Below are 12,615 nucleotides of genomic sequence, written 5' to 3' on the forward strand. Positions count from 1 at the left end.
AAATGCATCTGTAACTTAGTATTCAACACATATAAATAATAAATATATGTATCGAGTGATGGATAAATTTTATAAAATATTTCAAATTATATTGTCAAGTAAACTGTTTCTCAATTTTTATATGCATTTATTTTTCGTTTGCATTTACTTGAATATATATATATTACAGAAATCTTGTTTGAAATGCTTTTTTCTTTACAGTAAGTAAATAGTCAATAAGGCGTATTAATTTTATACTTAGTAAAATAATTTTCTATATTACTATTATAGAATTAATAGAAGTACATATTACTTCGTCGCCATTATTATGAAAATGAATTTTAAGTAATTCACGCTATAATAAAATGAGTTAATTGTTAATTTATGGACTTATTTACATCAATATTTTAATCGTACATTTCTCATATCAAAAAAAACAGAAAATTTAATGATGGCATTACTTATTAAAAATCGGAAAAATATTATGTTTTTAATGGAAGGTTATTATTATCTTAATAATTAAATGACATTTCGGCATCCAAGAGACCACACTCTGCGGCGACCAACTCCGCCGACACTGGATTCATGAATTCTGTGAAGAAAAAAGGGTAAGTACATACATTAAAAAGTATAATGTTACGGGTGCCATTTTAACTACCTATTCATACATTTTGCTATTAAACACGCTACAGACTATTTACTCCGTCAAAACCCTTTTAACGAAGTAAGTAGGCGCTTAATCAGTGTGGAGATTGATCATCTTGTATTTTAGACTCTAGTGAAAATAAATACGGAGTGAGTCGAAAATATTTTATTTGTATTGAAGCTTATATTATTATAATACAACTTTATAATTACCTAATACATGCTAATGTAGATACAATACGTTTTTTTGAGTGATTCCAAAAAGATAAAATAGAATTTGTTATTCTGAAATGGTGATCCAACGTTGTAAGTATGATTTTTTCCTAACATAATTATTGGAAATTTTCTGAATAATAAAATTTCACGAAAATTGTTTCCGAGTCAGCCTTTCTTTCGTGTCTTTAACCTTTTCGAGCGTATCTACTGTTATCTTAAATTCATTATAATTTGACATCAATAAGTAAAAAGAAAATTATGATTTTTCGATTAAACCGAAGCGTGAAACTAGTGTTGGTACTCATAGATATAAAAAGGAAGGTAGGTTACCATCAAAACAAAACAAAAAATCATTACCGATTAAAGACCTATTCAAATGGCACTTTTTAATTGTATAAATCATAATACAACATTTATTTTAATCCAAATAACTACTTAATTTAAAAACGATCAGGACTGATTTCTTCCGCTTCGAGGGGCATTAAATATTTACTGATCTCCCTCGTTTATTTTGTTTTTAATGATACATAGTTTTTAATTAATAATTTACAAGAAAACGCGCATTTTTCATATATATTCTAATACAAATTTCCGCTACGAACATCTTGTTTTGTTAAATAAAGTATAATAATATTGATTACTATGCAATTAGTAAAAACATGACGACTATTTATGACGAACTATGAGAAATTTTAATTAAATTTATTATCGATGTCTTAACGTTGGTCGAAAACAGGTGAAATAATTTTAAATCAGTTGATTTTAATTCTACAATATAATTTAAATCAATAGCCTTGCGGCCAAGATTATGAAATATATAGAAAGGCTTTCTTTTAAATAATAAGATTTTCTCTTTCTCGATCTCACAAAAATCAGAATTAATAATATATAATGTTTCAGGAAAATGAGAACATTTTATAACTGTGATTATTTTAAGAAATACTTTAATCTTTCTTCTAAGACTGGGCTGACATTATAGAAAACTAATTGTATTATCATCACGACTCATAGTCACTGTAATGATTATACATGTCCACCCTAAGCGGAAACACGTAATAATAATATAAATATAACAAAATATATACATACACATAAAATCTTTATGATTGATTTTTAGACATAAACTCTAATGAGTGTCATTAAATGTCGTGGATCATGTATGTACATATTTATTTTTAATATCATGCTTTTTTCACAAATAATTTACATTTTTAACATAATTGAGTAAATGAATTAATTAAGATGAAAATTAATGAAGTAACTATATTGAAAGATCTACATGGATCGACGATGTCGAAGAAGCGCTTATACTACCCTAGTTGGAGCCCTCTATAATAGTTGCCCTATCGAAATCAGTTTGACCTCAGGGCTCGTCTATTTATGGCGATGTGATGATTTGTGACTAAGGGGTTTGTGCGGGCTATAGAAAATGTAACGTAACAAAACCATCAATACAAAAACTCATTTTTATCTGACAATAAAAATATGCCATGAGAACATTGTACTGAAATCGATCATTTTTACGAGGATTACAAAAATGTGACGTACTTAATTTACGGACCATCGTCATCAATAAATTGATTGTCCTGTACTATTTACAGCTTGTATGAAATTTATTAGATCAGAGGTCTTTTTTGCTTCACTTTCATGTTTTTAAGCTCCAACTCAATAAAATAAGATTTTCTGCAACATCTTTGATATGAATTCCGTCAGTATTTTTTTAAAAGAAGATTGTAGTTTGTTTCTTAAAGGGGATCCTTATACCAGCAGAGGCACCTAGCGGAAAAAAATACGAAGCTTGCAATTTGAGACATTTTTTGATAATTTACAATTTCAACTGTATTAATTAATAAATATGTACCTAAAAACATTAGAAAGAAAAATATTTTTTTTAAATCAAAGATAAACTGATATTTGTAAATCAATCATAATCAAAACATATTTATCTCCCCAGTTACGTTATTATTACATTATATTTTATGGTCATATTATGTATTATTAAAATTTAGTTTAGTTTTCTATTTTTTCTTGTGCAGATTTTTGACTAGTTCAGTTTTATTTTTTTTATATTTATTTTAAAAAACATCGATTTTTATAAAAATATTAATATGTATAGCTTGAAATCCTTATTTATATGAAATCTTATTTAGGTATGGTCACAACATTTAAGCTCGATTTGTTAAAATTGAATATTATCAAAAAAATGTTTCAAATTGCAAGCTTCGTATTTTTCCGCTAGGTGCCTCTGCTGGTATAAGAACCCCTCTTAAGAAGATCAAGCAACATTTTAATAAAGTAACAAGTTTACATGTATAAGTTTTATACACTAGGTATTAGTAAAATTAATTTATATATTATATTTTATATACCAGTGTTGTGATGCTGCAAGATACTCGCTGCCGCATCAGCGGCTTCTTGCTCCAAACTCTGCACCGCTTGCATCCTCCGCTGAAAATTATATAAGAAATGCATTTTATTCTGTTTTCACAACTCGGAACTTGAATTTTTTTTTGAAAAGGTTGGGTGCACTGATCGATTCAACAACGTCTACAAAATCCTCTATAATTTACCGCATTTGAATATATGTTACATTTACATATAATACATAAGTGATTTTTTCAATTATATGTAATAATAGTGACATGTAATATTGGAAACTTATCAAATCTGGGAAAAAAAACATAATAACGTTTACCTGCCAAAATACTAGGTATCTTTCTGTAAATCGTTTATGTTTGTCGTGTTGATAACGGTGTGATATTCAAAACATACAGGTATAGTAAAATAACTAACTTGTGGGGTTAAGTCTAAATCTACCGAATAAAATTGTATCTCAATAATATATAAATAGGTAGGATGAAATACTATATTATTATATTTGAAGGGTTTTTAATATTCGACAGTTACTTTTCTCAAAAACAGAAAACCATTGTTCAAGTAGGTAATGTAGTTATTATTTTAGACAGCTTGGTTGTAAAATGACAGGTGTTTGCTATTTTTTTAACAATGTATACATTTTTAATGATTTTTTGTAAAGATATCATTGTAAAAGTACTTATACTATTTTCTAATCTTTTTTTACGTATTAGAGATAATATTTACAATTAATTAATTTGAATTCTTCACGACACAGTACACTTGCATACATATATAGATATATTGCAATATATTATCGGTGGAAATAACATTTACGTGGAAAATCCTTATCATACCCCATATTATCATGTAAGTACAGTAAAAAATAACCTCTCTCACTACACACTAACTACATAATTAATAACGAATTAAGTCGTTTTAATGCACTATTGACTTTACAATCTGATGTGGATCATGGCCGCCACATAATTAAATTCCATTTCAGATTTTTTTAAGATAAATTGATGCTAGCCACTTTTGCTCAGCCTATCAGATTCATTATATGTACTCTGGGTTCAAATACAGAATGAAAAACAACAGGTGAATTTTGCCTGACTCGACATTTAAACCCGAAACTCACTATTTACTATGTTATTACTCAGCCATTGTGGGCGTAGGCAAAGCCGCTGCTTTATGCGGAATAAAGTATAATAATATCAGCGCTCGAAATGGAAAAGTTTACGAACCGGAGCGTTCGACAATTTTCTGAACATATGAACATAGTTATCAAATTTAATCTGTATTTTATAAAAATAAGTGTGATGGATTTTTTCATTATGGCTTATCTAGCTCAGACAGTCAAATTATTTTTTTCACGAGACGGAGCGATAATTTTACCGATTCCACGACGCGGAACGGCGCTCCGGTGCGTTCCGGTCCATTTCGAGCCCTGAATAATATATATTATGTTATTATATTTATTTTAATATAATAGCTTCCCATCACGAATCGACAGTTAATAAAATTTAACGTGTAAATCTTCAATGTCACAAATAGATATAATAATATAAAAACAGTTTTAAGTTGATTATGTTGCCAGCTTTTCCTGGCTATAAACCCATCATCAGGATTTTAAAACAGGGCGCCTGTCAACATCACCAACTCAAAACTGTGGAATTAATAAGTAGGTAGGTACCTTAAGTTTGTTTCTCATCTACAATGTTTTACAATATAAAGGAAAGTGTGACAGTAATGATGTCACTGATGTATGATGATGATGATGAAAACTGATGAGTTATCTGACAAGTTTTAATAAGTTTGTTTTACTATCAGGCTACTGAAGCATATCGATGCGACATCACCGTTATCGCAAATTGCGGATAATCTAAAAGTTATGAAATCACGTTTCAACTCATAACAAAGCGTTAATTGAATAATTTTACAACAGAGGGGATGATAACGCTGTTACTACCAGTGAACAACAATGTGACTCGAGTGCAAAGAATACAATAAAAAATATATGATTATCTAATTGCTCTGCATATGTAGTTGCCTACGGAAACATTTCAGATGTAAACGTTAAATGAGATTTTGAAATAAATCAGAGTCGAAGTGACAGGTATCATTTGGAGGAAAACATGTTTAAAAGTATATTATATATATATTTTTAATTGTATACTTTTAAAAATATATTAAAATTCTTTGAAAACATTTAACACAAAAATGTAATAAAGCAATATTACTATGTACTTATCTTAAAAATAAATTTAATTATCACTCGGTGTCAATAATTTAAACCGCCTAACACAAGCGTATAGTTAATTCTCTATAAACTATTAGAACTCATATTATGTTTTAGACGTGCTTTTATTAGCGGTATCGGCATTGGTTTTTAGAATAAAACGTCAGTTGTTTGTTCTCCCAATGTGTAAACGTAACGTCATTGGTAATGTCTCGGGAGGGGAATAACCTCGTTCAACCAAAGAGCTTCGGATATTTATACTATTCAACCTACGTGGAAATGAGTCTAGGTTTATCTTCCATGTACATACTTTCACTAGTCACTTCTTTACACTCTTTTTTTAATATTCTTTTAATATTATTTCTTCTCTTTTTCATGTCATGTTGTGAACGTTTTTTGTAATTTGTAAAATTCACTAAGTATAATATGTAAATAAATAAAATTCAATTGAATCATATCTAAGTACTTCACTTGGTTTTGAATTTTGTATTGTTGGTCTTTTATTTCATCCAACTCTTGAGATATGGAGTAAGCACTTAACGGTGGTGGGTCACTTTGAATAATCTTGAGTTTTGCGCAATTCAAATGAACGTCATTAATTTGAACTGAAGCTCTCATAACGAAGGAAAATACGATTGTAAGTATTTAAAATTATTTAGATTTAAGCTAGCAGGAATCCCTAAAAACTGGTGGACGTATTGGTAGTAAGGTATTTTCCATTAACGACAAATTGACATCCCCACTGGAGTAGGCAAATTAGTTTTCCGTCATTCGATATTTTTTTAAATAGAAAAAAACACAGATATTGCAGTAGGCTTGCGTTCTACATTTAAAAACGAAAGCGATTCATAAATTATTATAGTTTTTTTTACATATTCTTAATAGTTTTATTTACCTATGTACTGATTTAGTTTTTCGATTTGTAATAAAACCATGCGTGATAGAGACAATAATAATTATTTTTCTATATTATGCACTGCGTTCTTACACCTAATAATAAAACCACATTAGCTGATTATTAAATACACGGATTTTAAGTTTTAGACTACCATTTCTGAAAAGAGATTAATAAAATGATGGTGTATGAAATACATAATTTTGTTTATCAAAATAAAACAATATAATCCGTATTACGTAATGGACCAATTTCGTTCACTACATTGCCAACAATAAATTATGTATAATGGTGTGGTGTGATCTCGCACTTATAAGTAAAACAACTGCCATTTGAACACATTCAATTCAGTTGGGATAGTTGCACATTTATATAATTATTTATATAAATCGTGAAAATATTTTTGTGTTATGTTTGACAGGCACTGTTATCTATGTGTTACTACATAAAACAAATAATTTCCTAGCATTAATTCAATACTGAGAGAAATGCGAGTTAAAGCATATTTTATGAGGGTTTACCCATAATAGCATACAATAGTTGGCGGAATCTATGATCCATATAGTGAAATTCCATTTGCCTTTAAAGTGCTACCATTGTTTTACCAAACCCTTTACTAGACTAGCAAACCTAACAAAAGACAATGAGTGTTCGAAGATGGCAACATACACATTTGGCATATTATGACGAATAGGGAATCCAATCCCGAGCCAAAATTCTGATCCCGGGATCACTTTTTCCATTGTTAATACAAAATTTTTATATTTACAAATAACATTGATAAACTCGGTCAAAAATAAATCTAGTATAATTTATACTATTTAAGACATTTATTGTTAATATCGTATACGATCAATCTTGGAAATACACAAGTTTAACGGAGTAAAATATAATATTGTAATATAAATAATAATGTGAATTTAATAGAAGATTGCTGTTTCTGATAGTAAAGACTTAATGAATAGATTAGCGAGATTTAAAATAGTAAAGCAAATAATCATAGCGTACTTATGGCCTTTCCGCTTCATAAATCTAATTAGTCAGCCAAATATGAAACTGCTGTAAAACGTATGATACTCGTATCATAGTGGAATTACTTTGTTAAAAGTGCCAAGCATTGTTTTTTTCCAATGTTTCCATTTTTAATAATTTATGTGAAAAAATAAAATGAATCGGCAACCTACACATGGGACATGGGTATAAATCAAACTTCATTCAAACTCAGTTTATTTCTAATGTAGTTATTTTTTATTAAAAGTATTTTTTTCTGTTATATTTTCACTTTTATTTTATTTTCCATAAAAATTGATAAAAAAATCAATCCCGAAATCCCGGGATTATGTCAATCAATCCCGGGATTCATAGGTATCGAAAATAGCTCGGGATCCCGGGATCCCGGGATTCGGGATCCCGGGATTGGAATCCCTAATGACGAAGGTGTTAATGTTCTTACCGCATTGAAGGCATTCGCGAGGACTCGGTCCAAGGCTGCACTGGGCGCAGCAATAGTCCAAAGGTGACCAGCTCCCCGCGACGCCTTCGCGCCTTTTCGAAAATGAGGGTTGATCGACAGGTTGTGTCTAACTGAGTTTTTCCAGCGATCGTCTTGTGGCCTGAAGAAGGGAAACCTCTCTCTGAAAGAATCGTTTCGTTAAAATGAGGTATCACTAGATCACTGATTCCCAATGTATTTTGATTCATGACAAAAAAAGTAATTATGCTGCAAAATACATTAAAAATTATCAGTAAATAAAAGTTTTAAAAAAATGTGAATTATAAAGCATTACATTTTCTCTCGTTTTATTCATTGTTATAATTAGACGTTATGTATAAATAAATCATTCGACAGTGGCACTATGGGCGATTCACAGGTGTATTGATGTCATTTGCTGTAATGCCTGTTTTAGTGTTAGGCATAAAGCCCATTGACGCAGCGAGTGCGGCGCTCGCGCAAAATTTCTACAAGTGGCACGTAAATCATCAAAAATACAACGTAATCAAATACGCCAGCGCCCACTGGACTTGACGATGCCTTGCGTCCCGCTTGCCGCATGAGTCACCGTTTTTCGCTTCTCGGCGATACGATTTAATGAAAATACAAAGAAGTCCATTCATTGAACACGGCTACCAAAATTACGCTGCTCGAGGCGTCGTCGATCGACGGGCGAAAAGCAATTATTTTATAACAGAGAACTCTTTGTTCCGTGTCCTATATTTCGCTGGTTGAATAATGTCGTCGTAAATATTTATTACAAGCCCCGAAATAATATAATATTTTTATTGCTTTGTTATGAGAGACGCTGTAAAAATAATTGTTTTGTGCTGCTTGGGCCGCTTATTACATAGGTGAAGGGTAATGCGCGGCGAGAGACGTGTGATTATGGTTATTAGTAAACACTTAATACGCCGACTTCGCCCGCTCGACGCGTTCTATGGGCACCATCGCTTAGGAAGCAATACCCGCGGTGCCACTCTTATAATAGTTTACCTACGACTAATGTATGTTAGGCGGTTCTCGTGGTGCAGTGCGTAAGGCGCTGGCCTTCCATCCGGGAGCACTGGGTTCGATCCCGGTGAGGACATAATATATTTATGTGATTTTCTCAAAGCCTGTGTTTGTGATTGCTCAAAATTACTAACAACCACCTTGTACGAAAAAACAAGGACTATAAATAATTAAAATAAAACACTAATGCATTTTTCTAAAACACCTACAAAACAAATGTTTGTACAACATTTCCTCAGATGAAGGTCCATATTATTAAAAATATATTTTGATATAGAATTTTGCATCATTGTTAATGTTATTTTCAGTTAACGATTTGGTAGTTGGTAACCCCTTATAATATACCTGCGTTGGGATCCCAAATTATGATAAATATGTATACACAAATCTGAAGATATTATTGTAATCGTGCTAGAGCAAATTTTATTAATATTTATCGGCCAATAAAAGCAGTTTCTCCATCCCAGACATAAGTACACATATATGCTACGATAAAAAACCATGTAATAGTTTTTGAAATAAATATAATATATTAATATTATATATTGATCCCAAGGAAATCATAATAATATGAGCCTCCAAAGAGTGGAGATTGTATTAATAAAATTTTGTTTTTAAGATAGATGAATATTAGCCACTTGCTCAACCTTAGTATCAGGTCCATACATCAAACACACATTGAAAAACAATATGTGATTCTTTGCCAGAATCAGGATTCAATCATGAGTATTAGTCGATAGTCTTTCCTCTTATCAATACAATATATGCATAGATATTAACAGTAAACTACACATTGTATACTGTGTAACATTAAAGTATAAGTACATAAATTATAATTAACTTTGTAGGTATGTAGGTACTTATATTAAAATCAAAAATAAGCAAATACACTCTTTAAAAGTAGGTAGGTATAATTTCATTTCATTTTTAATTTTGAGGATAATAATATTATTTTTCTTTTTCACATTATTATCAACGTTGAAAATAATATTCTATTCCAATATCTGAAAGCATATTCAAGTATCGCATAACGTCATATCGGAAAAGAATCAATTTCGTTCATATTAATGTTGATTTTCTTTCTATAAAATCAAAAGGTCGTTGAACCATACTTAAATATACGTAATGTATATTGAAAAAATCTGCAACCTGATTCAATATTAAGATGTTTATCTATTTTCATTTTTTTGATAATATTCAGATGGTTAGTTTGCTTGGCTGTTAAGATATAAGTTGTTGTAGAAAATTCTACAACATCTTTGGTTAAGGTGAATCGTATGAAAAAGAGTTTGTAAATATTTACCCAAAAGGCATAATAAAATGTCATGACAATGATAACATTGGGCTAGAAATGGGGATGCAATTGACTGCCAGGCGTCACGCGCGTAATGCGGGCAGAGCCTGGCACCGATAGCACCACTTATTGACGTAAAAAGCTCCCCACACCACGGACCCCATCGTAATATCGTTTTACCCCACCAAACTTTTTTCAACTATTCGAGAAAGATTTTTTTTAGGCTTCCATTATTGCATCGATCATTCAATGACCCGTGCATACGGGATAAACAACTTTTCCAAGTGATTCAATAAACAGAAAGTTAGTATTGATAAAATATTGGCAATTGGCAACGAGCCAGTGAATGATTGCCGAGATATTTGTTGAATACGTTAACAACACCTTCGTCAAACAACACGTGCCAATATCAAATTACTCCAGAGACAATAATATTTACATTTTCTAAATTTAATACTTACTTCTATTAATCAATTACCAACTACATAAAAATATTACAGCCTTCAAATTATATTTTCATGATCATTAAGTCCCACCAATTTCTTCTATTACGATTAATAAAATCAAGGAACTGACGAATAAATAAGTACAAATGAGAATATTTCACATCACTACATAATACGTAAAATATGTACCTATATATTTTTGCGTGGAAAGGGATTCGTACTGCGTATACATATTTATGCGTATTTTATTCCTAAACATCTATTACGCGCTCCATTAACTGCGTTGTACCTATCTAAATGCTGTTATTTTGGTAGAATTATATTTTATTTGTAATAAACATAGACAAACATCAACATGTTTTCTTGTAATAGTAAAAATAGATAGATCCTTTTAACAACAACGCCTCATTTACAGAATGATGAAAACAATATTGTATAATTTTAAATCTTACACTTACACTTACATGGTGAACCAGCCATTCTGGTTATTTTTGAGTAAGGTATGTTTAAACATAATATTTGAGTATGTCTAATTCTGTAAGGATATATTTTCAATTCTGAAGTGTTATTTTGAGTACATTTAAGTTATTATGTAAGGGAAATTATACCCTTACAGAATAAGAAGTACTCAAATATTATGTTTGAACCTAGCTTACTCAAAAATAACCAGAATGAACTTGGTTCACTATGCTTGTGAACCACTTATTTAACTTTCAAGTCGATTTGAATAATTTCCCTACCTAGACCTATCCTTTTAATCTGGCCATACGCTTAAACTCTACTTCATATAGGGAGAATTAAGAAATTCTAAACACTATCACAAACACCTATGCCTTTGATTCAAAAACGTTATTTTTAGTGTGTTGTCAACTAGAGTGAAAAATATTATCAAAAGATGGCTTGAATCCAGCTATATTGTATAAACAGTGTATAGCTAATACACTTCCCATTACGACTCATAAGGTAGCAGAGCAGTTAGTAAATCGGAATGGAATACTTACTGCGCAGAAAAGGTCCTACTTAAAATTCCGGAACTCTACTACTAAATCATAAATATTCGTCCGTGCAGGTGTTTCTGCATAATATTATTTTACGTAGGTATATTACACCTTAAATTTAACATAAAATGTAGAAAATGTTAACTAACGATATCCACTGGTAGATGCCAGACACTGTCAACTCTCCTTTATCTCGTAAAGCCAATTCAATCATCTCTGTGTATGTGTAGGGAGGCTTTTTTTGTACCACTGTATCTTTCGTCCCTGCCGCTGAATCTTCGGGTGGACAATCAGGACTTTTATCGCACGTTGATACTACTTTTTTCGCTCCATCAGAAGCTGCCACAGTCGCTTCTTCACTATGAGAATTGATGAGGTCATCCAGTCGAAAATTTAACAGCCAAGAAAGGTTTGCGCAGTCTTCAGGCTCTGGAGGCGTTAGGCATCTGCTTGGAGGACTTAAGGGTTGCATTTCCACGCTAATCTCAGCAAGTAATTCACCTTCTCCATTCCACTCACTGTCTTGGCTGCCATAGTCGATGCCTTGTTCTGGTTTCCAACCCTCAACTATCACTATATCGTAGCAACCGTTTTCAATATCTATTTCGTTTATCGGCGTGTGATCGAAGTTGAAAAACCTTTCCTTTGTTTCATAGTCGTTTTGTCCTTCGTAATACTCGGACATTGTTGGCTTCCCATAGCGACCCTTTTTTGATAATTCAGATTCTGAGCAATCACGTAACATCCCATTAGAATAATCACTCAATTCTAACTTAATCATTTTTTTCTGTATTAATTATGGCACTTTTTTACAATGACGTTTAATCGACAGCTTTTGTTTATTCGATTTCAAAAATATTGCATCAAATTTAAATTTAGAATCATTGGCGTCACATATTATCGACAAACCACTTTTTTGACGGACTTATCTAATTGTGTTATTATCAGTTGATTGCGTTGGGATTTTTTTTTATTATTATTATATAAGCCTAAGCTAAACACACCTCACCGACTTGTTAGATGAAACTGAATTAATGCG

General features: G+C 31.1%; 1 protein-coding gene across 1 annotated transcript; it reads right to left on the reverse strand.

Annotated features, from left to right (window-relative positions):
• Positions 1–491: 491 nt before the first annotated feature.
• Positions 492–12,261, reverse strand: LOC147063940 (uncharacterized). Its single transcript, XM_085959123.1, has 4 exons — positions 11,726–12,261; positions 7,786–7,966; positions 3,210–3,288; positions 492–571 (listed from the first exon to the last, which is right to left on the reverse strand). Exons 1-4 carry the CDS (start codon positions 12,259–12,261, stop codon positions 492–494), a joined length of 876 nt encoding a protein of 291 aa, XP_085815249.1.
• Positions 12,262–12,615: the final 354 nt, after the last annotated feature.

This window comes from Rhyacophila brunnea, unplaced genomic scaffold (genome assembly GCF_057557595.1).
Source record: "Rhyacophila brunnea isolate RB1 unplaced genomic scaffold, BYU_Rbru_1.0 scaffold_8, whole genome shotgun sequence".
Taxonomy (NCBI): domain Eukaryota; kingdom Metazoa; phylum Arthropoda; class Insecta; order Trichoptera; family Rhyacophilidae; genus Rhyacophila; species Rhyacophila brunnea.

Bases quoted from the DNA above. Each gene is read 5' to 3' on its own strand.
- LOC147063940 (XM_085959123.1), bottom strand. From the start codon at position 12,261: ATGTCCGAGTATTACGAAGGACAAAACGACTATGAAACAAAGGAAAGG. The intron at 3,289-7,785 runs GTAAGAACATTA...TATAATTTTCAG, and splicing joins TCGCGAATGCCTTCAATGCG to CGGAGGATGCAAGCGGTGCA. The intron at 572-3,209 runs GTATATAAAATA...TTTTCTTCACAG, and splicing joins CTTGCAGCATCACAACACTG to AATTCATGAATCCAGTGTCG.